The 26,851-nt window shown below is 42.5% G+C and overlaps 1 protein-coding gene across 6 annotated transcripts in view; it reads right to left on the bottom strand.

Moving 5' to 3' along the window:
- Positions 1 to 25,373, bottom strand: part of PLEKHH1 (pleckstrin homology, MyTH4 and FERM domain containing H1) — a 50,123-nt gene extending 24,750 nt beyond the window's left edge. For 2 of the 6 annotated variants that reach the window (XM_083460031.1, XM_083460033.1), the window contains exons 1-10: positions 24,984 to 25,248; positions 17,731 to 17,896; positions 11,828 to 11,890; positions 9,752 to 9,913; positions 8,572 to 8,655; positions 7,764 to 7,845; positions 3,691 to 4,676; positions 2,733 to 2,811; positions 2,157 to 2,248; positions 233 to 383 (exon numbers count right to left, since the gene is read on the bottom strand). In XM_083460031.1, the coding sequence (XP_083316157.1) occupies positions 233 to 383; positions 2,157 to 2,248; positions 2,733 to 2,811; positions 3,691 to 4,676; positions 7,764 to 7,845; positions 8,572 to 8,655; positions 9,752 to 9,913; positions 11,828 to 11,890; positions 17,731 to 17,856 (1,825 nt within the window). In that variant the 5' untranslated portion in view covers positions 17,857 to 17,896; positions 24,984 to 25,248. Of the gene's footprint in view, positions 1 to 232; positions 384 to 2,156; positions 2,249 to 2,732; positions 2,812 to 3,690; positions 4,677 to 7,763; positions 7,846 to 8,571; positions 8,656 to 9,751; positions 9,914 to 11,827; positions 11,891 to 17,730; positions 17,897 to 24,852; positions 24,946 to 24,983 lie in introns of those variants that run through there. The other 4 variants (XM_083460034.1, XM_083460036.1, XM_083460035.1 and 1 more) reach the window with 4 other exon arrangements.
- Positions 25,374 to 26,851: the final 1,478 nt, after the last annotated feature.

Here is a 26,851-nt window from a genome sequence, read left to right as displayed (position 1 = left end):
GCTGGGGAGCTGACTTATAATTTACAGCAGATACTGGTTTTTTAAAACACGCTTACTTGGCAGTAAGCTCCACTGAAGTGGAAGTGCCTAGAATTGTGCTGATAGTTCTACTACAGTTGAAGCCCCAAATTCCCTGATGATTCTGGTCTGCTGCCTGCAGATGCTTTTAAATCATTTTAAAGCTTCATCTCCCAGCAATCCAGAAAGCAATCCTGCAGTTCCTTCCTCTTACCTCGCTTCACTGCACGAGGACTGCCTGGTATGCTTGCTTTTCTGCATTCAGATCCTGCATTGGAGGTTCTGAAGCTGACATGAGAGCTGCAGTCATCATCAGAGCCGGAGGACTCGTCTAGGAAAGGAACGTTGCTGATTTGGGTAGCTTTCTGGAAAACAAGCCTCCAAAGTCAGGGTGAAAGGGAACGTAGGCATCACAGTTCACAAGAACCTTTTGTAAACTGCCTTGAGGTTTTTAGTTTTGTTTCTACAGATAAGCAGCATATACATTTTACGAGAAAGAAAACAAAGAGCTAGCACAAGAAAACCAGTTACATTGTTCTGTCTCTACACTCTGCCCCTAGATCAAAAGAAGCAAGCCCCTCTAGTTGTTCATTTCATTCTCCATGCCCTAGAGCAGGCACAGGCAAACTTGGCCCTCCAGATGTTTTGAGACTACAGTTCCCATCATCCCTGACCACTGGTCCTGTTAGCTAGGGATGATGGGAGTTGTAGTCCCAAAACACCTGGAGGGCCGAGTTTGCATATGCCTGCCCTACCAATGGCAATTAGGGTTAGGGGAAAAAGGCAGAAGCTTAGGAAGGAGAGATACACATGATTTCTGCTTGAATCCAAGGCTGTGGCTATGGGAGAAGCAAGACCTTCTTGTGGTGTTAATGCCGTGAGCCCCTCCATCGTAGGCTCAGGTTGTATATATGTGTAAATAAACTGTTTCTTTAAGACACTACAGTCTCTGCTGTCCCTCAGTCTCAGGAAACTGTAAGCACTTACAACCCCTGGAATCCTGCACTGATTGGAGATTGGGTTGGCGTGCAACAACATCGTCTTATTTTAGTTAGTATTTAACAGGTTGTGGTAGAAAAAGTATCTCATGGGGAACAAAAAGTAAGCCTGCTCCGCCCTTTCCCATGACGTCTTTATGCTATTTTGGGCTCACTTCTGGGTTGTGCATCATTCGGATGAGTCTAACGTGGTCATTGCCTGTAATTTCAAATGAAAATATGAGCATAGCTTGAGGTGTTTCTGACTTCTGGGAAGAGGATGAGACCAGGCAGCGTGTGTGTGGAGTGTGTGCAGACATACAGCACAGGCAAGATTCACTTAACAGCTATCTAGACAATTTAAGGTGTAGCCATGCGAGTATGAGACATCTTCATGCATACAAGGAGACTGACCTGGACTGAATGATAGACCTGCAGACAACCTATTGATTGAGCCTTCCTCCTGATTTGCTTGCACAAAGTTTACATGGGGGTTAGATTACATGCATGTATGTATGCATGATGGTCTTCTGCCTGATTTGAATGTTCGCTTGATTCCTCAGTAAACCTTCCTCAGTAAACTGAATAGCTTTATTACAAATGTAATTACTTTTGCTTATGGTTTTCTGCCAGTAATAAGAAATTAGATTTCCAAGGACCTATTTCCATCACAGGTCTGCTTTGCATGTGCTCTGTTCTGTCTAGTTTCTTGGCAGGTTTAAGAAAAACACGAACCAAAATTGTGTGTAAATTGTTCACACAACGCTGGAGCACACATTTTGTATACCTGTTATATGCATTTTGTACACATTCTTTCCCTAAAATATACATTTTGTATACTTTTCAAAGCATTTCCCCATAAAATATGCACTTATAGGTATGCTTAATATAAAATATACCTTACTGTGTGCAATTTTTGTTTGTACTGAAACTGCATCACAAAACTCAGAGAAGTGCATAATTCAGTTGATACCTGCATTCAGATTTGCATATGGGTCAGGACTGGAGAATTAGATCTGTTCCCTTTAAAATGTTGACTGAACAAATTTCTCCTCCATCTCTGCTATGAGCTCTCCTACGCATTTATTGCTTTCCACATCAGTTCCCACAGAGTTGTCCACCTTCCCATATTGGTCCTAACACAAGTGTCATCGTTCTTACCCCTTTTAGCATGGTGTACACAGGCACAGTGACATTTCTGTAAATGAGGCAGGTGAACGTTCCAGCGGGTGAATAGCTTGAAGAATTTGAAGCTGAGATTTTTATACATAAAGGAAAGAAAGAAAAATGACAAGCTGCAATTAGCATCCCCACAGCATGTTTAAATGGATGGGTTTAAATTAGCTAGATGGGGCTATGTGGATAATCAACATTTATGTGGTAACAGGGGCTCTGACCAAGATTAACAAATGACCATTATATCTGAAACCACATTGAAAGACTATGTGTTGGTAAAAGACTACCCATCTTTCATCTCCCATATCTCCATCACAAAGAAAGCATAATTGATGGAGGTGCCCTTTAGTGGAGCACTAAATTTGCTTGTTGTGTCTGTGACTAAATGCCCTTTATCACCAAACATACAGTATACCAGCAAATGTGGTACAAATTCAGTCCGTAGTACATTTATCACAGAAGAGTTTACATGACCAAATGTTCTGAAAATATACCACCGGATAACACTAGTGGTATCTGGTCATGTATAGAATCTTTGGGACAATTTTGGCTAGTACTTACTCTGGCTAGAAGAGTCACTCCCAAGAGCCACTTCTGAAAGCCTCATGCCAGACTTGGCTACTGCATAGATCCGACTCTCCTAAAACAAGGGGGAAAGATCAAGGGAAAAGACAAAGCAAAAATGTAACTTTTGGTGAACTTAAGGCAACTTGGGCTGCTTTGTCCCTTCTTTGGGTCCTGTCGTCTTTACGAGAGAGTTTCTAGCAACTGAGCTACAAGCATATCTCTCAGGTGGCACAAACGCGTAAGCTGTCTTTTGGATAGAGACACAAAAGGTCCACCTACAGTTTAATTGTAAATAGACTCTTCTTGGAAGCACACACCGGGAGGGAAGAGGATGGGGTGCATGGGGGAAGAGGAGATGCAAGAGAAAGGGAGGTGTTGAGCACACTCTTTTTACCAGCTGCTTCTCCCCTACAAATAATGCACCTCCAATTCTGTTTGAAAGAGGGAAGCAGTGGTCATAGTCGTATTGGCTTGATAATGTGTAGTTTCAATCTCTGATATATACCCTGAAGCAACTGTTAAACACACAAGAAATTAGAACAGAAGGGAGAAAATAAGTTCATATCAAAATTATATGTGTTCATTCTCAATACCTACATACATCTAAAAAAAAGGAAAGAAGAACAAAGATATGAAAATTCTTGCAGCGATATGGGAAAAAATTATTTACAAAAGCATCTCGGCTTCCTGTTGCTACAACGTGGGTTGGAGTATTGTTTAGGAGTTTTTGTATATTTATTTTAGATATTGTTTCCAGTTCCTCTGATGGCAAGTAGAATTTGTCCCTAATATATAACATGTGGATATATAATATTAGTTTAAAATAACAACACCTTTGCAATATGCACAGTTATTTCCAAGCTGCAATGATTTTGTTGCTGGTGGGTTTTTTTAATATAAAAAATGCAGTGAATTAAAGTCTTGGGCATGTACTGAATTCTGAATATCTTACCCAAGATGGAAATCTGTGCAGCGGAGGAGTGGGTGGCTTGCCTCCTGGGTCCATCACTCTGGTTTCAGAAGTCCATGTCTCCTTATTACAGCAAGATTGCTGGTGAATCTCTTCATCCATCCCTGCCTCCTCCCCCAAACAGTCTTCCATCTCCATGTTCTCAGCTACTTCCTCATCTATATCAGTCTCTTCCACTTGTCCCCGGCAATGTGAAGCAGCACTTATCGGCTTAAAAGTGCCGATATCATTGTTCACCACATGATGGAAGGAATCTGCACCTGACTGTGGTTGGCTATAATGCCGCTTGGCGAGCAGGATGCTGTCCCTTGGATTGCTAGGAGTCCGAACTTTGGGGAGGGTCATGCTGTTACCTAGTCCAGCTTCCCTTCCTGGGAAATTGTGGGAGGTTGAAGTAATGGATTTTGGCAACTTCAGGGCTGGAGTTGAAGTTGAAAGAGAACCATTAAGAACATTTTTCACTTCCCCAGATGAGGATGAGTGCAACCTATGAGTTCTGAAGTCAGCACTCAGTCCATCTGCTGGCTTGCACAAGTCAGATAATGTCTTGTCTGAATCACCAATGGAATTCTGCAGTTCCTCCAGGGGAGACTGAAAAGTTAAAGCTCCATGAAGCTTCACAGTCTCAGCTTGGTGGTTTGATGATGGGCAGATTTGGGTATGTGCCATGGGGACCAGGTCATTTACCGAAGAGTTCTGGTAGTCTGGGAAGTCAGAGATAAGCCTCAGTGAGCTCCGAGAAGGCACCGATTTGTTCACCTCACCCGTTACACAGGCATCATTCATAAATACCACACTTGCTATATAAGGAACCCCTTTCATGGATACACTCTGATAGGCCTGTTTGATGTCCATTGCAAGAATCCTGGAATCCCGGTCTGAGTTCTCCAGGAGGCAGGACAATCGGTCTCGAAACAGCTGGATGTTGCAGTTGGAAACAGATTCTTCAGAAGGCACAGTCATCAAATCTGCAATTGGGAAAAGACGTCAGAACATAAGAAGGCCCATCTAGTCCAGCATTCTGTTCTCACAACCAACCAGGATCTGAGTGCAACACCACTCTCTCCACTTGTGATTCCCAACAACTGATATTTCATAGAGCTGCTGCCTCTGATGCTCAAGGTAGAACACAGCCATTGTAACTAGTAGCCATGAATCGCCTTATCCTCTATGTATTTGGCTGATTCTCTTTCAAAGCCAGCCAAGATAGTGGCCGTCACCACATCTTCTGGGAGAAAATGTTGTACTTTAATCATGTTCTTTGTGAAGAAGTACTTTCTTTTGTCCGTCTTGGAATCTACCAAGATTCAACTTTCAATGACTCCAAGTTCAAGCATTATGACAGAAGGAGAACAACTTTTCCCTCTCCACTTTCTCCATCATTTTATGCACCTCTTACCATGTCCCCCTTTTCTCCAACCTAAAAAAACCCAAGTGCCATAACCTGTTTTTAACTTTTATGTTTTTATTGTGTAGTTTTGCTTTGTTTTTACTGTTGTAAACTGCTTTGATTTTTTTGTGATATAGTGGTATATAGATATTTTTTATAAACTTTGTACAAACTTCTTTATCATGGCAAAAATTGTGCCCTGTATATATCTAAACAATTAGGAGCGTCTGTCTGGGTTTGTTTGTTTTCTTCCTCCATCTCCATCCCTTTGGTCCTCGGTGTCATGTCTTTTAGATTGCTAGTCTGGGCAGTGACTCTCTTTTGCAAAATTTGATCTGTAAGCCACTATTTCAGCTGAAGAGTTTAGTTTCATTAATTAAATACTCCCAGGATACTGGATCAAAATATCCAATGAATATTGTAAACTTTTTTAATAATAATAATAATTTTATTAATATTATATTATTACACTTTGTAGCCAAAAATCGTTATATAATCATATGTAGAAAACTTGTTCCATTAGACCACTCTTCTAAAAACAGGAATTTATCATCTTTAAGCCCAAATCATTTCAAACCCCTCCTACCCATCCATGCTGATGGTTCTGGTGATCTGTAATTAGAGGACAAATATGGCCAGGTAATACAGTTCAGATTATAACACCCCCAATAGCTCTTGCAGGTCTATTCTGAGCAACAAACTAGTGAAATGGCATTCCTCATTTGTACACTAAAGGAGAAAGATTCCTTTGTAACCAGCAAAATCAGTAATCAGTATAATGCTGTCAAAAGTGATCTGTATTAAACATGGTAAATGCACCTGCAGTTTTCCAGGTAAACAAAACAGTAGATAAATCTGTTAATCAGTAGAGATGTCTGCAAGAGATTGATTTTATTTCCAGAGAGGTGGTTAAATTTACAAATAAATAAATAAATGAGGAGCTAGAGAGACTCATGAGGCTGGACTTCTTATTTGGAAGTTCTGCCTGTTAATCCCAAACACACTTGGGTACGTAGAGGAGAGACTGTGGCTATTTAAAAGTGAAGAAAATCCACTCTGCATATGTTCAAAGGCAATGCTTTACGCATTATGACTTGTCACATTGCCATGCTGAGCATGGAAGACACGGGATTAAACCCTGGTTCAAATTAGCCCTTATGTTGGAGAATCTGAATTGAATCAGACACAATGAGACAGTACAATTATGTGCAGGAGTCAATGTATCATTCAGAGCTGTCTGATTGGTGGCATTCTGGGAACACTTAATACCAGGTTATTATAGCAACCATTTCATTCCGCTAGCAATCAAAACGGATGGGAAGTTGTTTGCAAAGCTTTCAACTGGAAAGGTGCTTGCGCTTGCAGAGAGAACTGAGGCCAGTCAGGTAATATTGGCACAGGATTGGCACCTCCATGCACCTCCATACAATTCTCCTGTGCTCCAGGTTGCTTGCCTATACATCATGGCTATGCCTACTTTGCTGTTAGAGAGCGAGCGAGCGCAATTTGGAAAAGACAATTCCCTTTCATTTGAAATGTTAATTATATTGTAGAGAGGAATGAAGTTTTCAGGACCCAGTACAAAGAACCCATATCTTTAGTTGCACAGAGGGTGAACAAACACTATAAATGTAAACTAGGCTTCCCCCAGTAAACTTTCAGTGTATCTGTGTGCAGTAGAAAGGCATGGGAGCCCAATATTCATCATCATGCCCCAGTATGAATTGTACACTATGTGAACAGGCCCTTAGAAAATGTAATGCATGATTGAAATGGGTGACATATTATACATGTCACGGGTTTAAAAAGGCACAGCAACATTACCCATACTTTAGGTTAGGGGTGGGGAACCTGTGCCCCATCAGATCTTGCTGGACTACAGTTCCCACAAACCCTGACGATAGGCCTTGCTGGCTAAGGCTGACGGGAGTTTGGAGTTTAACAACAGCTGGAGGGCGGCCACAGGATCCGTATCTGGGTTTTATGGTACTAGCTGCAGGAAATAACGATGTAGCACAGATACACTGGTTGGTCATCAGCAATTGCATAAGCCACATAAAGGGTGGGGCTATTCTTAGTTGTACAAGAACGTACTTGGGACGGAGAGGTTAATGAGATTTTGCAGTTCTTGTACTTAGCATGTACAAGAACAACATCGGTGTCAAAGCAACATCCATGGGACATCTACAATCCACATTTAGGTGGACCCATGAACTTTGCCAGTGAGCACCCAAACATGTCAGGAAATGACCGAGTGTGTAGTAAAAAAAGAAAAAAGAAAAAAGAAAATCTGCTTATGATTTTCAGAATGTAGCTTCACCCCTAGGATAAAAAAGCTTAATGTTGCCCCACTAAAGGTAATGGATTTTCTGCCACTGACATTAGTTATAGCCTTTACAGCTGAATTAATAGACCAGCCATTAGTATGGAGACAGAAACAGATCTCACGGACAGCCTGCCTCAAAGTATGTATTTTTTTAAAAAAACTGATATATATATATATGATGGAAAATGGAAATATTACGTATATTCTGCTCATTCTGCCTCTGTGTACTAGAAGGAAACCACAAATGGCTAAAGTGAAACTTGCACAGAGATCTGCGGGTTCTTCTTTTCACTTTCCCTGCTGGTTCCTAGACATTTATTTTAAAAATTACATATTTACCTTGCAGCGCTGCTTGAAGGACTTTGATCTGCTCAGTCAGCTTTAGGTTATAACCCTTGAGGTAATGGTTTTCCATCTCAAGCTGTGAAACAGTAGAAGAAAACACTTTATGTTTAAAAACACCATTTGAAGTATATTTCTTTTACAAACAGTTCTGTCCAGACTTTTGGCTTTAATAAAATTTCAAGAAAATTAAGATAAATTTAATTGAAAATTACTACCTTCTTCGAAAGGAAGGCCTATCTCTAGGAAGAGTTCTCTTTGTCTTGTATATTTACGGCCAAACAGTATGACGATCTGCTTAACCAATAAGCTTGGACTTCACTAACTAAATTACTAAACAAGTACAGTGGTACCTCGGGTTAAGTACTTAATTCATTCCGGAGGTCCGTTCTTAACCTGAAACTGCTCTTAACCTGAAGCACCACTTTAGCTAATGGGGTCTCCTGCTGCCGCAGGTGCCACCAGAGCACAATTTCTGTTCTCATCCTGAAGCAAAGTTCTTAACCTGAAGCACTATTTCTGGGTTAGCGGAGTCTGCAACCTGAAGCATATGTAACCTGAGGTACCACTGTACATAGGTTGTACTGTAAGCATCATTACTGGCCCAGTTCTACAGTCCATTGGCACACAAAAGAAGGCACACAGCTGTACACATTGTCTTCTCCAACGGTGCAATGCAGAAGTTTACATGTCACTGGAGAGCAGGATATCCCTACTGAGGTGTCACTGCAAGCACCCCTTTCATGCCAATGCAGTTGTACAATTCTATGGACTAGGGGTGTGGAAGAAACAAACTGGTCATCACCTCTCTTAGTTTAGCTGTCACCCAGTCTTTAATTTTGGCAGCCTTTTCTTGGACAATTTTAGCATCATCCGCTCTCAGTTGCTTCTGTGAAGAAGAGAAATAGACAAATGTTATAAGACAGCAGCAGATCCATTTGACTTGAAGAAATTGCAGGTGTAGCCATGGGCAACAGCTCACGATTCTTGCACAATTCTTGAATAGCAGTAAGGAATATTCTGGAGACTCTGTGGAAACTTGGTCTACAAATCAGAACTAGACCACAGACCTCAGGTGCCAGAAGGAATGTCTTTCCCCGTAGTAATTTGCCTATGTGCTAATATTTAGAGCCTCTCCACCAGGTGCTCCAGCCATCTAAAGTAAAGCTAGTGGCAAACAGAGAGAGCCTTCTCAGTGCATCTTTTCCCTCTTAATATATTCTGTTATTGACTTAAATCACATAGCTGTTTCCTATGGTTATTTATTGCCAGCTGTGACAACTTAACTCTTCTGCCCCATACTTCTTCTTTTTAAACTAATTTCTTTTTCTTTTCTTCTCTTTCTGCAAACTGTTTGTAGTTATTAGATTTATTTATGTATAATGAAAAAAAGAAAGCCTTCTCAGTGCTGGCATTGTGTTTGTGAAATTCCCTCTGCCATTGAGAAGCATGCCTGGCACCAACTGCATTATCATTTAGGTGCCAGGCATAATTCCTCCCCCTTCCCGTCATAAATAAATAAATAAATAAATAAATAAATAAATAAATAAAGTTCTTCTTCTAACGTATTAATTACTATTATGGGGACTATCCAGTTTTGTGCAAGCAGACACAATGAGACTTTTCCTTCCTCCCCCTCCCTGCCACAGTTCTCTCGAATCAGCTTCAGAGATCCACAACACACCAGAACAGATTTGGGGGCCATATGAGGGAACTGCAAGGGGAGAAAGAGGAAGTCCCATTGCATGAGTTCACCCATTTTATTTGGGATGTCACCTGTTTTATTTATGTATGTTATATTGTTTCTGGAAACTCTACTCAAGGGCAGCAATAACTGTTTCGAATAAATAAATATTGACCTGAGAAGGGGGAGACAGACATAAATGCATTTTAGAAGCAGGAAGAGAAGCCATAATATCATATGGTACCTTTCCCACTGGCTGCGGAGGCAAGATGTGTGTCCCAGCTAAAAATAGCTTAATTACCTGCTTTTCCAGCTGTGTCTCGAGTTTCTTGATCAGTTCATCCTTTTCTTGCACTCTGCTCACCAGCTCCTGGTATTTCTTATGTACACTTGAACCGCTTGTTTTCATGTGGGCAAGTTTCAGCTTCTCTTCCATAACTTCCACCTGAAAGATTCCCTCACACTTTCATTGTAATGACAATGGGTGGGGAAAGGGAAGGAAACACATTGGACTCTTTGTGGGAATAGACTGCTTGTTCACTAATGGACCCTTATTTGGGGCAGGGCAGATTCTTCTTAAAGAACTCTCACACATTTGTCCCTTCGTATAATCCCATCCACTAGAGCGCTGGCATCTGATGTTGAGAATATCACATTAGCAGCACTGCTCAGTCTGAGGTAAGTCCCACTTTCAGGTAAGTGGATATATAACCTAAATATTCAAAGGCTCAAGGAAAATATATTTTTCAGAAGATAATTAAAAGAAATGCCTGGAAATGCCTCAGACAGCAAGATGGTCCCAAGTATACAAGAAGAAATAAGACATCAAACATGTCTTACAGGTACATATAAGTGGGGCACTGAATCGCCACTTGGCAGGCATTCTGCACCTGCCCCTTCTTTTTCTATTAACATGTCTCTCCCTCTCTCCATCCCAGCAGCTATGTTATCCGTCCCCTTCCAGGGTTTTGGACAGCTTTATAGGGATGTCATAAATAATTTGGTTGTGCCTGAGAGTACCTTCTCAAATGTAGCCTCCACTTTTCTCTTTTAAAATGTTGACGGCGCCGGGGCCCTAGCCTACTGACCTCCTCCTCAAAGGCCTCAAATTGAGATTGGCAATGCCGTGCGGGATATTTCCCAGTCTGTGTGCCAATTTCTTCATGAAAGCTGGTTATGCTCCAGCGGACATTCCTGGCCCCCGAGTTGCAGAAAGCTGTGTTTTGTCCTCCTGTCTGTCTACATTAGACAGAGAGAGGCAAACAGTCTCTCCCCTACGCTGAACCTGAAAGGCAAGCGTGTGGCACCCCAAGCCAGAAAGCTTAGCCTGCCAAGCTGCCGGTGTTTGGATCAGAGCTTGGGAATAATTACTGTCTAAGGAAAGAGCCCCTCCCAGCTGTCTGATGCCTGAGTGGTGACTCTACACTGAAACCTCCAAGCTGGGACAGTAACCATTTTGCATTCCTTATCTGAAGATAAGAGCACACTGAAGACACCATCCAAAACCCTGAACTCAAGGGCTGGAAAAAACACCCAACTTTAGGACTCAGCACACAAGTCCTTTCATTTCCTAGACGTCTTTTGCTTCCCTGCACAATATACCTGTTTGTGGGGTGGCAGCTCCACATGATGTATTAAACCACTTCCTAAGCCTGTCAGATTTAATTAAGGCATTTCGAAAGGCCATTCCATTTCCCTTAGATAACGAGCTGGGTGGTGCCATTGGTAACAGGCAGCAGCAAACTCCAAGCCTCCAGGCCTGATTCACTCCGCCAAGTTTGGCCAGGATATGGCGGTCCAACCTGGACTGTAATTTTCCATTCACCTTTCCCCCTCCCCCTTTAAAAAGGGATGTTGAAGAATAGTATCCTTGGTAGCTTAACTGGATTCTGTGTGGGTCCCAAAAATTGCTTAGCAACAAAAAATGGTGGGAATAATCGGCCACAGAATCCCTGTGATCACAGCCACACGATGCTTTTAAAGCACATTTATACCACTTTAATAGTCATGACCTCTCCCAAGGAATTCTGGGGACTGTACTCCCCACAGGGCTAAAATTCCCAGTACTCTTAACAAACTACAGTTCCCATGATTTTTTTGGGGGGAGGGGGGAGAGACATGGTTTCTAAATGTATGGTATGGGTAAGAGTTGGAGAAGGACTCAAAGGCTATACTTTTTAGGCTTTGCCCACAGAACACAGTTCTCCCACTGCTACAGCAAGGTTTAGAAACATGATTAAAAGCTTATAAGCACTGTAAGGTGTAAATGTGTCACCTGAAACTGAAAACCTTTGTATAATTAGAAATCTTGGGGTGCCCGTCCAGCTGTAAAGGTTTTCACATGTTATGGGACTAGTGATATCAGAGAAGCTCTTACCTGTTTCTCTGCATTTTGAGCTCTCTGTTCTGCCTCAACCACTCTTTGCTCCAGTTCTTGCATCTTCAGAAGAAAATAAGACATGAAAAACAGTTCGCTACCACTACTACTAAAGTAAAAGGTAAAGGTAAGGTAAAGGACCCCTGGACACTTAAGTCCAGTCAAAAGCAACTATGGGGTGCAGAGCTCATCTGACTTTCAGGCCAAGGGAGCCAGCATTTGTCCACAGACAACTTTCCAGGTCATGTGGGCAGTAGGACTAAACCGCTACTGGCGCATGGAAGACTGTGATGAGTGCCAGAGCACATGGAAATGCTGTGCTATCAGTAGTACTTGTAATGCTAGTACAGTGGTACCTCAGGTTAAGTACTTAATTCGTTCCGGAGGTCTGTTCTTAACCTGAAATTGTTCTTAACCTGAAGCACCACTTTAGCTAATGGGGCCTACTGTTGCTGCCGCGCCGCCAGACCATGATTTCTGTTCTTATCCTAAAGCAAAGTTCTTAACCTGAAGCACTATTTCTGGGTTAGCAGAGTCTGTAACCTGAAGCATATTTAACCTGAGGTACCACTGTACTACTACTTCTACTACTTCTTTAGAATCAAACCCATCATTTGGCACTGTGATCTTTGGCATTTCTAGAATTATGTGACTGGATCAAACAAAAAACATAGTTCTTTAACAGCACTAAGGTAAAGGTAAAGGGACCCCCTGACCATTAGGTCCAGTCACGGACGACTCTGGGGTTGCGGCGCTCATCTCGCTATATTGGCCGAGGAAGCCGGCTTTCAGCTTCCGGGTCATGTGGCCAGCATGACTAAGCCGCTTCTGGCGAACCAGAGCAGTACACAGAAACGCTGTTTACCTTCCCGCCAGAGCGGTACCTATTTATCCACTTGAACTTCGTGCTTTCAAACTGCTAGGTTGACAAGAGCAGGGACCGAGCAATGGGAGCTCACCCCATCACGGGGATTTGAACCGCCAAACTTCTGATCGGCAAGCCCTAGGCTCTGTGGTTTAACCCACAGCACCACCCACATCCCTTTTAACAGCACTATCACCCGTCATTTTCTCATTAGTGAATTTTGACATTCATTATATGGTTGGAAAGGATACCTTCTGGTACATTTTACATGCTATTCACTACTCCTATAAGCAGCTTACTTAGAAGCCACCAGCGCACCATTAGCATTCAACTCACCATATCTCTTTGATAGACTTATGATAGATTCTGCATCACTATATAATCACTATGATGTGCAGAAACGATTTCAAAGAGTGCTACTTACTTTATCACATATTCCCATGTCATGTTATTTACAGGTACGAGATTGACATAAATATTATGCAAATTCAATGGCATTTGGGGCCCAATTTACACAGGAGACTTCAACCTCCCATGTGCTCATCTCATGGGCTTGAGTGATTGATTGTCCTCCTATATTCACTCGCTCCACATTCACTTTTGCAAAACATGCCCTTGAATAATGGTTCAACTGCACTGCCAGGAACAGCCCCATTTTTTCCAGAAGCGTCCTTTATTATAGTGTTCCAGGTTGGCAAGAGATACTTGGTGCCATGCTGCGGTAATACCATGCTGAAGCACTGACTCAGCATTAATTTTGACAGAGTAAATGAAAGGATTTTAGAAAGCTGATCCCCCCCCATTCAAATTTGATATCCAAGCTTCTGTTTGATCCTCGTTTTGCTGATGATCTACTACCATTGCAGTGCATGGATATTAAATCAGCTGGAATTACATTAAAAACATCCTGATCTCATGTAAGTAACTTCCCCTGCACTTCTTCTCAAGAGTCTGGCTTTCTCTGCATCAATTCAGAGCTGTGTCTGCAGCTCCTTCCTCCTGCCCTGGCTCGGACTGGCTTCTCCTATGCCTTAATGAAGACCTCTAAATTACCTCCCCTCCCTTCACAGTCTTCTTGGGAAAACAATATCTGCACACAGACTTTCCCTGCTGGAGAGGAAAAGAGGGCTATGGGTCAGTGTCCCATAGGTTCTTTGTTCTCACAAGCTTATATACAAGAGCTCATTAATTTTAATAATTGTCATAACGTTTTCCTTGGAAGGTTGTTTGAGGAAAACCAATGCTTTTGGATGGGGAGCAGCAATCCCATTTGGGTAAAAATGCAATAACTCCCCTTGTAGAGTTACTATTCCCAGAAGGGAAGAGGGATCAATGTGACTTCTCCATTGTCTCAAGAGAATGGAGTGCACTTCTGGGGATGAAGTCATTCGTAGCACCAAAGTAACCTCCCCAGGGCACAAGCTTGGGCAGTGTGTATGGAAGCCCTGCGCTGCCCAGACGACAAGACTCCCCCTCTCGGCCACGCTGATATTCTCCAAAGGAAAGCAGAGCAGTAAGTTGGCATCAGGAGTTGCTAGAAGGAGGTGTACAAGGCACCATCCATCTGTCTTACGGACTCCACTCCAGATTTGTGTAGGGTTTATTCCCTAGCTTTTTATTCTCCAAAATATATCCTGTAAGTTTTAGGGTCAGAGTTTCAGGGGGTTTAGGATCAGAGTTTTCCTTTTCCTAGATGGGCAACCTTCTCGGGTTGATGAGCCCCATCTGCCTCTCGCTTCCCTCTACAGCATGTGCAGAAAACCACGACCTTGACCTTTGGTCCCACTGTTGGTCTTGTCTGCTCAATCAGCCGGAGCCTGTCTTCGCACGCAGGGGAAGTCCCTAACTCACCAAGGGCCTGAGACTCATTGACTACCCTCACCTGGTTTAGCTGGTCGGTCAAAGCCCTTTCCTGGGGTGTGGCTGCTGTCACATGCTGACAGCTTCTAGGAGCCACAGATGAGAGCTGAGTGCAGGGTGGGGACCAAATGTGGACAAACTACCCCAGAAAGAGCATACACCCCTACTTGGAATAATACCTGGAAATTAACATCCTTTTTGTCCCAAACCGAAACTTCAACTTCATTGCAGTACCATGGCTCACTGCACAGACATTACTATTTGCACATTATTGGTGATATTTCTGCTCTTGTGAACGATGGCAACTGTACCACTCTGACACTTGACCACTTTTTGGCATAGTTCACTGTCTCTCATGAGTAAACTGAACGAGACCAGCATTTTAGAGACTGATCTCCCCAAGAAACCTGGGTTCTTTGAGAACAGAAGAACTCTACTTACCTCCCAACTGAATGGATACCAAAACTGTCTGCATTCATTAAAAATCTCATGGCAACCCCTGACAGCCTGCCAAACCTTCAGATAAGCTAATAAAAATCCATGTAGCCTGACTCAGTTTAAAAATAATTAGTATTCACCTTCCTTCTCACCACTTCATTGTCTTGCTGTGGGATGTTAAAACTGCTGCTCTGTTTAACATCAGACAAGAGTGTTAATTTCATGGTGCTTTTTGAGTATCATGTGTTATTCAAGGTTCCCCAGGGGCAAACTAACAATAAGCTGAGCATTCAGATTGCACTTTCTATATATCATGTTTTGTAATACTGATGAGAAAACTGCACTGCACGGCTAATTAACTGTGAAACAAACATTGAAATGAGATGTTCAAAATTCGGTTCCTACGCTTCTGATCACTAGCCCACCAAGCTGTCCTCTCCCACGTGCTGTAGAAAGATAAAGCCCTATTATCAAACAGAATGATGTCTCAAAGGTGAGGAGAGCGGCCAAAGATTCATGGCCCACAGTTCATTTGTTAACCGGGTCAATTATGCCGCCATGGCAACAGACTGCTATGTCACTCATCAAGTGAATATTACCCCTCTTTCCCGTTGTGTGCACAACTGTGTAAGTAAATGCCAGTTACTAAAGATATGAGATTATTGAACGCATTTCTAGATTAACTGGGTGAAGATGCATTAACAGTCAGTATGAACACCCTTCAAATGAGCCCATGAGAAAAGTACCCAGGAAATCCTGTGTACACACATCTCCACTTCTAAGCTTAGTCAGGCATTCCTGCCAGAATCAAAGTATTTTTCTTTGGATTTTTACTCTCTTTTGCGTTAATTAGATTCAGCTCCATTTTCTCTCTCCATTTCTCTCTCTCTCTCAGTCCTTTTCTCTCTCTCCTGAGAGGCCCCACAGCTCATTTGTAACAGGGTCATCATGCTGCCATGGCAACAGCCTGCCATGTCACTCATCAAGAGAATATTACCCCTTTTCTCCTCAGTGTGTGCAACTGCATGGAAAAAAAACCCCTGAGTGCAAGTAAATGCCAGTTAGCAAAGGCATACAATGCATACAATTCTAAACTTCAGCATACTTTAATTTCCATGGAAAGCTTCCAAAAAACATTTGAGCAGTATCATTGCTAGCATTGCATTTGTTTTGAGTTTCTCAAGAGAGGCATGGCAGAACGCAGTGCAAAGAACTTTTATTAAGACAGCATTCTAACAACCCTTCACATGTTTATTAAGGACTTGGGGGAATGTTCACCCGTGTGTGTGTGTGTGTGTGTGCACAGTCACTTGATAAGTTATCACTAGACAATTCAAAAGGTGAATGCTCAAAGCTGAATGTGTGAACTAAATCCTTCAAAAAAACACCCCATTGAATTTGAAGAGCTATGCAGGGATATGCATGGGCATCCTGTGGTTTGTTCATTCATACATACAAGTCACCACTTGATGCTGCAGTTATCAAATGAGTCACTATAAACTGCCCTAGGAATTTGTTGAGGGGTGGGAAATTAGCAAACAAATTTGTGAACTAGCCCTTAAGGCTGAAATTCTGGTACTTAGAATTGTGTGATTCAGCTCTTAACTTGTTCGACTGACTTGCTAAATCACTTACTAAATAACAAAATTAGTCAGTTTTCGTTTTCAGCACTAAGGCAACCATCCTGTTAGCCTGAAAATGATGAAGAAAACCTCCCCTCGCTCCTAGCACTTCTGACAATCCTTTGTTGAATTACAGCCTTTAACTGCTTACTCTTTGGCCTTCAGAGGAAAAACCACATCACAAAACCATACAGCCAGTTACAGAGTAACCTGATCACTGAACCAAACTGCTCCCTAATCTCAACAAAGGGTAGCTTGACACACCCACACCCCTAGGGCTGGATTAACTCCAGAGTCTTCATTTCCCTTTCCACAGGGGTGTCCAGCCGTCAGGTGCTTGGCAAAGTACAGGAGTAATCAGACAAGTTTATTGTGCTGTCACCATTCTGTTGGAATTCATTCCGAAAACATTGACTGGGTAAAGATTTAAATTTAGGATTTCTAATGAACGAAAGAGGGCTTGGGGTTTAAATAACAAACACGTGGATAGGGTGGGAATCAGATTCTGAAAATCATGATTTCAAAGCCATTCGAGTTCTTGTCCACATCCTCAGGCTACTCAAACTGAAACTTAAGCCAAATACATTTTCGTATAAGCTAACATTTAAAATTAATTTTATAATGTATGCTTTAATGGTAGTTTTTATTGTGATATTCTACTGCAGTTGGTGTTACTGTAATTAATTATAGTGTATATTTCAGAATGTTGTTAACTTAGAGAAATTTATTTTTTTTAAAAATCAGTCCGTTAATAAGCAAATTAAAACATGGCAGGCAATTTCTCTAGACCTTCTTATAGGGTACTGTATCAAATTTAAGTTGAAACTGTTTTATTTTTCATTATAAAGACTTGATTTTGAAACATATGTCCCTGGCCTCATCACGGGGGGTTACAATCTCTCTTACTAGCTATCCTCATCCAAAGGTTTAGGAATAAGCAAAACCGTGTACTTTGATTTTTTGTAGTTTTTTAGCTTTTTTCATTATTATAATGGAATTTTCTTTTGTAATTTTGGTTGTCTATATTTATCTGTATTTGTTTAAAGCAAAATAAAAGTATTAAAAAAAGAAAAGAATAAGCAACAAAGACTAGTTACAAAATGTAGCTTTTGCCTCACCTTCTCAGCCAAAAGCTCCCGGATCCTACTAGCTTGCAGGCGGAATTTGAAGAGCTGTGTCTCCAATGCAAGGCATCGTTTCTGCCAGTCCATGCAGCTACCATTCTCAACAGCGAGCTCTGCCATTTTGAATGCCTTCTTCTCCCTAGACTGACCTCAAGATGTCCTAAGTGAGCAAGACAAAGAGAGAAAAAAGACAGAAATGTCCAAAATGCTATATGAATTGTCTTTATAGATATTTTTTTAAAGCACATCCAATACACATTTAAAACACATTCCTTTGACTTCCCCCAAAGAACCCTGAGAATGGAAGTTTCCCCCTCACAGTTACGTACAATTCTCAGTACCCTTAACAAACTACACATCTGGATATTCTTTGGGGCAAGTAATGAGCTTAAAACATGCACTGGATATGTCTTAAACATATAGGGTGGATGTTCCCTAACAGGAGAATTTCCCCTGCCTCCTCCAATCTGGGGACGTGGGTGGCGCTGTGGGTTAAACCACAGAGCCTAGGGCTTGCCGATCAGAAGGTTGGTGGTTCGAATCCCCGCGATGAGGTGAGCTCCCGTTGTTCGGTCCCTGCTCCTGCCAACCTAGCAGTTTGAAAGCACCTCAAAGTGCAAGTAGATAAATAGGTACCGCTCCGGCAGGAAGGTAAACGGCATTTCCGGGTGCTGCTCTGGTTCACTAGAAGCGGCTTAGTCATGCTGGCCACATGACCCGGAAGCTGTACACCGGCTCCCTTGGCCAGTAAAGAGATTTGAGCGCCGCAACCCCAGAGTCGTCTGTGACTGGACCTAATGGTCAGGGGTCCCTTTACCTCCAATCTAGCTAAGGTAACATTATACTTTGCATTGCAGGGGGCTGGGCTAGTGACCCACGGGGACCCTTTCAATTATAGAATTCTATGATTCTATGTCAGTTTGCACAAAACCAACTCTGCATTCAAATTTTAAACACTCGGGAAGTTTAGGAGAATCCAAAATTCCAACTGTAAACAAACTTTTAACAACTAAGACTTCCAGGACAAGAGCTTCAATCAAGCCTGATTAGAAGATTAGGCAAACGCAAACAACCTAAGCCCTTAGACTATGGTATAAACTCACTGTTGTTCCAGACTGTGCAGTGAAAGAGTTAACAGAATCTTCTTATCAGCTCCTAAAGATCACATTATCAAAGCTACTCTGGTTTCCATATGGTCTCTCCCCCCCCCCCAGTTTAGCTATCTTTTGGACCACCAAGCTGCACTAACTCTTAATGTTTCCCAGGGTCATTCTGGTCGCCTGTCAGTGCGTATTTAATCTCCTGGTATGCAGGTTCAGCTACAAGAGCAGGAACGATAGGCCTGTTGCTTAGCTAACGCTTAAAATTCACATAGCCAATATGCCCCTTTCATTAGAAGCCCATGAGCTAATTGAAGTGGGCAGCAGAAGACACAATGCACTAAGTGTCCTCATGGATGACAGAAGCCCTTCCATGACAAAGCTTTGGCTATGAATTATCCAAGTGAAACAGATAGTAACAGAGAACAAAGATAAAGCTTCATTCATTATATTTCATTGCCACAGTCTGAAAAATATTTAGCTAAGGCCCTTTGTCCATTTTAATCACCTTTGGAAGTCCCTTTTGCTTGTCCCCAAATTTAATGAATGGAAATGGAAAGATATGCTGAAAAGCTGGAGGGGTGAGCATAGAAATTAAAAACTTTGGAACTATTCTGGTGATTTAATTCAGCCTTGCAAATAAGCCCACAAAAGGAGACAGCCTCCAATATATACTTTTTACCAGCCTGCCGAGGGCTGCCAATGGAGAGAGGGAGAGCCTCCTGCAGCATTTCTAAGCTGCGTGCGGAAAGAGGGACTTCACTCCTCCAGCAGCCCACTTGGTTTCTGTGTTGGCCACAGAGAAGTGATGGAACGCTCCCTCTCTCCTTGGCCATCCTGCATAGAATTTTTTGTCTGTCACCTATGACTACTAAAGTGCTGAAAAAGAAAGGTGAATTAATTAACGAGCAGAAAAGCTTGAGGGCACGGTTTTTTGTGTTTTTCATTGGAAATCTGCCTTTGAGGGTTAATCCATTCCACCCTGTTGGATGTGGGAATGAGGGCTGCATGGATGCCATCAATGGACATAGTACTGTCAGCCATGCAAATGGAATATATATATATATATATATATATATATATATATATATATATATAGTCTGAACACTCAGCTCACATAAGGACACAGCTGAAATGTTTTGGCAGAGGACCACTGTATTTTTCTGCTGCCCTCCATCTATGCAATCTATCCATTCCTGATCACTTTCGCTACCAGGTGTGTCTGATTCATGATTGGATCAAGCTGTTGTGAGCTTCAGAGCATTGAACTGATGTGGGGGCACTGAATTAATTGCCCACAGCATCACATGAATCCAGAATGGCAGAACATCCATATAAGATGAACATACTGTATAGAGACAGGAAATACTCCTTTAAAGATTTTACTGAGCACATGTCCCTATCACATTAATTACCTGGGCTGTCTAAGCATATGTACCAGAAAGTGATCTCAGTGGGACTTACTTTCAAGAGGACATGTCTAATATTGAGTTGCAGGCTTTTTATACTGCATCCTATGGATGCATTTCCAGTTTGGTTCTCTACATTCACATTTTGTCAAACCTGACATGCCGAGGATAGGAGACGGTGAGGAAGAAACTTGCCTATATAATATGCATCATCACAGATTTGTGGAGTCGGAGGGGGCCTTGTAGGCTACCTAGTACAGCGTCCTGCTCAATGAAGGACATCCAGAGCTAGAAGAACATCGCCAGTGGATTGCTGTCCAGCAAACACTCCAGCAAGGGAGAGCCCCTCCCCACCTCCAATTAATTTTCAGGTCTGCCATTCCATTATCTTTCTATTGAAATGGAACACACATACTAAACACTACAGAATAATGAAAATTGTACTGTCCAGGCATCCAAGACAAAAGTAAGTTAAAGCAACAACGGTATTACTTCTTTCACTGCAATATGGAAAGATCAGTATCGGACAGTATGGAGGGCCACCCCTGCTCATATGGCCTCTGGTCAGTCACATCACTGCTGTTCACTGAGTGGCAGAGGGTGAAGGGCAAGGTGGCAGAGAAGATGGCAGGTTGGAAACACACTGGAAGGAGGCACTCAGTTGGTTCTGCTGCTGCATCTGTACCGCACAAACCTTGCTGCAGCCTCCTCCCTTCCCATCTACTTCTCAAAAAGCCATAGCAACAGAACTACTAAGCAGTCAGTTGAGCGGTGGCACCCCACCCCCAATGGTGAAGCTGTTTGCTCCACTACCGGGGGCAGAGAGCTGGTGGGGGCGTGACTGGCCCCCCAGGGGGATGGTGCACATCCCGGGGGCGTGGCAAGCTGCCCACAGGGGTGTAGCGCGTGTTCTGGGGGCTTGCCTCTCTGCCTGTGGGGGCGTGGTGCGTGTCCGGGGGGGGGGGCACCGTGATGGCACCCTACTGGAATAGTGGTGCCAGGGGCGGTCCGCTCCCTCTGCACCCCCATTCCTCCGCCAGTGCCCACCCCACCACCCACTGCTGAGCAAGATTCTGTTTTATATATATATATCAATAGGGAAAATCCTAACAGGCATAGGTGCAGTAAAATCCCATATCAAGGCCAAAAAGCTAAAGATCTGGCCCCTAGTTACCCCTTTTGTTAAGCAGAACATGGTGCCTTATTGTAGGAAGGCAACACTGGATCTATAACTTATAATGAAATCATGGACAGCATTCTTTTCTCATGGGAGAACAGGCTTGAGGTGAAAGACACAGCATAAAGCCAGCTGAGTCCTTGCTTGTATCAAGAGATAAACTTGTAATGATTAGGAAAAAACAACATTGAATTTCTTCTATCTGCTTGTTTTTTTAAAAAAAGTTACAAGAGCTTAGAACAAATTGTATTCATCATAATCAAAAGCCTACCACCCATTTTGCAATAATAAATCACTTGGCAGTACTAGATTAGTAGGTGTATTGTGTCATTTGCAGACAATCTTATGATATCCACTATGAATGCATCTATCCAGAGAGGAATGCAAAAAATGTAATCAAGGATTCAGCATTAAGGATTGATCTTAGAGGTTATAATGGTAGTACATGCAGTTTTCTGGAGAAAACATGTCCATACATATGCCTTTTTAAAAACACAGTTTATTTACCCAAAAATGTTGGTTTTGCATCTAACATAACCATTACATAGCAGAACCTAACTACTTATCCTTTCTTTTTTCACTTCTCATTATGTCAAAGGTATACAAACTAATCAACATAGCATTTTAAAGATATGTGTATCATGTGAAATACATATTAATGCAATTACATTTCTTTACAAACACATGCATTACGTAGATTTCTTTACTTGGATGGTAGCCCTTAGTCGAGTAATCATATGAGTTTTAGGGGGTAGCCAATTTCAATTCTAGGTTGCAACAACAGATATATAGTGTTCAGATCAAGGGAAGTACATAGGACCACACTATTCTGTCTTGGTGTGACCTGACCTGGACTACTGTATCTTTTTGTCAATTAAAATGTTTCTAATTCATTAGATATTGCAGTCCTGGTGTTTCATATATACTTGCACCAAGGTGCAATACTAAAGACCGTTTCCTGGCACCTGTGCTCATTTGCCATCTCAAATTAAGATTGCAATGCTATACACATTTATCCGGGAAAACAGACATTTTAGGACTGCACTTCACTTTACCACTTCAGAAGTTTCATATCTATATTATCTGGTTTCATCTCAAACTGTATGCAGCTGGTGGAATGCACTACCATACTGATACTCACTTTTGTGTGGGTTATTCCATTGCGAATAGCACTATATATTTGTAATTATGAAAGAAAGTGAAGGTGGGAAATTCACAAGGAGATCACTTTCAAGCTCCTCTTAAAATTGTTCTGCTCAATGAGGCTTTGCCAGTTTTAAATCTTGCCTAGTCTCAGGGGGTGATATCCAACTAATCCATCATATTCAAAGCATACCAATTAAAATTAATGGACAGAAGCTACTTGTCCATTGATTTCAATGGGTTTAGTCTGAGTATGACTAAAGTTGGGTATAACCCAATGAGTTTAGTACAGTGGTAAAGGCAAAGGTACCCCTGCCCGTACGGGCCAGTCTTGACAGACTCTAGGGTTGTGCGCTCATCTCACTCTATAGACCGGGAGCCAGCGCTGTCCGCAGACACTTCCGGGTCACGTGGCTAGCGTGACAAGCTGCATCTGGCGAGCCAGCGCAGCACACGGAACACTGTTTACCTTCCCGCTGGTAAGCGGTCCCTATTTATCTACTTGCACCCGGGGGTGCTTTCGAACTGCTAGGTTGGCAGGCGCTGGGACCGAACGACGGGAGCGCACCCCGCCGCGGGGATTCGAACCGCCGACCACGCGATCGGCAAGTCCTAGGCGCTGAGGTTTTACCCACAGCGCCACCCGCGTCCCTAATACAGTGGTACCTCAGGTTAAGTACTTAATTCGTTCTGGAGGTCCGTACTTAACCTGAAACTGTTCTTAACCTGAAGCACCACTGTAGCTAATGAGGCCTCCTGCTGCCGCCGCGCCACCAGAGCACGATTTCTGTCCTCAGCCTGAAGCAAAGTTCTTAACCTGAAGCACTATTTCTGAGTTAGCGGAGTCTGTAACCTGAAGCGTATGTAACCTGAGGTACCACTGTACAGGCTCTTTTGGGAGCTAGTTATTGTCGGCATCCATGGGAACCAAAGGTGGACAAACTACCCCAGAAGGAACACAATGTGTTCCCTACCAGAGGTACTATCCTAACACCCCATGCACCCCATGGGAGCTAGTATGGACACAGTATTTAATATGATAACTGCTGCTCTAAAGGTTTTGTTGGTGAAACTACACTTTAACAATTGTGCATGTGTGCCTAACCAGGCAAGATGGTGGCACAATCACCATTCCATTGTAATAGTATTGTATAAGCACTGCATCTTATGGTTTGCACCTGCATATCTCAGAGAGCCACTCCTTAAATTAAGCACATATCCCATTTGTTGTTCTTTTGCTTTTTAAGATTCGTAAAATGCACTGTGCTTTGCATCCCATTTATAAAAGCACCTAAATCAATTGTGGGAAGGAACAAGGCCTTTTCAGTTGTAGCCTCACAGTTATGGAATGAGGTTCCCATGGAGATGAATCATCAATGTGTCTCATTTTAAATTTCAGGTAAAAGCACAAAGCACTTTTAAAAACTGGGATTCTTTTTACTGTAGTTTTATCTTTCTGCTGCTTTAATGTTACTTGTGTATGTTTTATTCTACTTTAATTGATTTTATGTGCTGATGTTGATTTTATCAATTTTGTAAGCCACCTAGAGCTTTGGAAGAACTAATTTTGTTCAATACATGAACAAAAAGAAATAACTGTAAGCAAACACCTCATCTATTGAAGATGAGGCTAACATGGTAATCATTTAAAGTTTAAACAAATAGTCCTCAGGAGAATCTTAATTGCTTAATTTAGCAGGTAAAATGACCACAGAGTTAAGTTTCTATTGTAAACTTCATCCTTCCACTAGGCAATACCCATCTTGGGCAGTAAATGAAAGTACCCTTGATAGTCCTGGTTAATGTACCAATTCTTTGTGCCAGCTGTTTTTAAAAGACCAACAGCACAATCCTAAATATGTTTATGCAGAAGTAAGTCCCTCAGAGTTCAATGGGGTTTGTTTCTCGAACCTGAACGTGTTTAGAATTGAAGCCCCAAACTGTTTACTATTTGCCAGAGATGGCAATGGTTAAGGCTGCTAGTTTACACCACCCATTCATTACATCGCTCATAACCAGTTCACACCAAGTCATCTGTAATAATGAGATAACGCATTCCATAAAAGAGGACATTTACCTACTCCCTTCTCTCCTAGTAATTTTAAATGAAAGAAGGTATCAAATAATACAACACCACAGGTAGTGATTTCCAGTACACAGTACAAACATGTTATAGCAATCATCCCTTTCTGCCCTAAAGTTTTAAACCCTGCTTAAATCAGTTTTGGAAATAAGAGGAAAAAGCAAAGATCGCCCCGCACACCCCCAGCCTCACACAGTCTCTCACCTTGGGCAGGCTGCTCTAGCAGCAGCAGCAGGAGGAGGAGAAGGAGGGAGGGCTGCGGCAAGCCGGGCACTGGAAGCAAAGAGCCAAGATAGCAGAAGCCTCCCCCCCCCCCTCCCCAAGTTGCGACTGACCTTGTATTGTTCTTGGTCAGAACAAGGTTATATTGTGCTCAGGAACAGAGTGTTGCCATCCTCCTGCCGCTCACCTCCAGGCAAACGAGGGCTGCTGCTGCCCTGAGGGGGAGAGGGTCTCACGAAAGTCATGCACACAACAGCTACGCTCGAGTCCCATTCAGCCTTTCCCCGTTCTCTGCCTCTTTTCTCCCTCTTTTCCTTCAAGCGGGAGAGCCTGGCTCAAATAGCACAGCCAGCCCTCCAAAGAAGCACAGGAACTGACATCATCGGCACTACACTTTTAACCCCTTGCCTGACAATAAGATCAGGTTAGGCTGCCTCCCCTCCAAAATAAAACAGCAGGGAACTGACTTCCCACCCACAGGATTTCTCTGTGATCTTTTGTGTGTCTGTGTGGGAAATGGCCTTCTTTTGTACCGACAAGCACTCTTGTCACGTTTTCTTTCATTTCAGCTTGGCCAGGCATTGTCCCAAAGAAGAAATACTCACTCTAGATGCATCCATTCTCTTCCAGAAAGCTACATACAAATGGGCGTAAAGTAACCAGGATTATTGTTGGGGGGCGGGGGCGGGACAGAACCTCAGCTAGCTATGTATTTTTATTGATGGGGGGGCAGCTGCAGCTCCCTCCCCCCGCTACACCCATGTACATACCCCTACACAACACACAAATCCTAAATTTGATTTTAAAAAATAAAATAAGGAATTTGAAAGAGAATTTTTTAAAGCAGCTGAGTTCCAGAATCATGATTATGATTTTTTAAAATGTCAAAAGATGAAAAGGTTTTGTGGGAGGAGGAGTTGGGGGGAAGGAAAGCCAAGACATTTTGGTGCAAATACTGTAGCACACAATATCCAGCAACGAATTGTGCCCTTTCCGCATGTGTTGGCATAATAATACGCAAGTGGTCTTAGTTATCTATATGATCTATGCATGTCTAAGTTATAAAAGGAAAGTGGATCTTAGCCACACTGGTAAGTGCTTGCCGTGATGCAACCACACCGCATCATATAAGGAACAACTCAGTCTTCACGGCAATCCTAAATGCATTCAGACTGTGCACACATTACCACTTACTCTGGCTCTGGTGCATGCTGGCGTTTGAATCTGTGTACACACAACGTTATCGACAACACAGATCTGGCCTGTAGTTTCTTGAAAAATACTATTGTTTGATGTGTTTTCCCTTAAACTAACTCCAATATGAAGGGAAAACCTAAGGCACATTCACTTCACAGTTAAGCTGAGGTGTGTGCATTTGAGACACCCATTGTCCATGTGCAAATGACGGGTTGTAGGGGCAGGGAAACCAAACAGGTAATGCACATCGGGTTCAACCTCCCTACCCTCTATTTGGTGTGTACAAGAGTGTGCAAATGTGACTCAAACACAGTTGTGAGGGCTGTGTACATAGCCTTACTTAGAGAGATGAGTCCAAGGGACTTACTTCTGTGTAATAAGCATGTTTAGGATTGTGCAGTTAGTCTGGTATAAGCAGCAACCAATGAGTTAAACCAGAGCTATCAAGGGTACTTTTATATATTACTTAGCATAAGGATTCCTAGTGGATTCTGTTTACAAGATAAAGTCAATTTACCTGCTAAACGAGTAGAGAACTTGTTGGTTGCTTGGCAATCTTTTGAACCAGCAGTAGTTGAATATTTGTCACTGTTCAGTGTTATGGTGAAATAATACGATTAAAAGAGGAATAAGGAATGGCCAAAAATCAGTTGCAGAGCACATGCTTTACATACAGAGGATTCCAGCATCAGTCTCTAGCATATCCAGAATAGGGCTCAGAAAATCCCCTGTCCAGAACTCAGGAATGCCTCTGTCAAACAGGGGAAGCAATACTGGGCTAGTA

This window comes from Podarcis liolepis (assembly GCF_965112155.1).
Source record: "Podarcis liolepis genome assembly, chromosome: 1".
In the NCBI taxonomy this organism is placed as follows: Eukaryota; Metazoa; Chordata; class Lepidosauria; order Squamata; family Lacertidae; genus Podarcis; species Podarcis liolepis.
The sequence above is the reverse complement of the archived record's forward strand: the minus strand, read 5'-3'. Positions and strand labels throughout refer to the sequence as shown.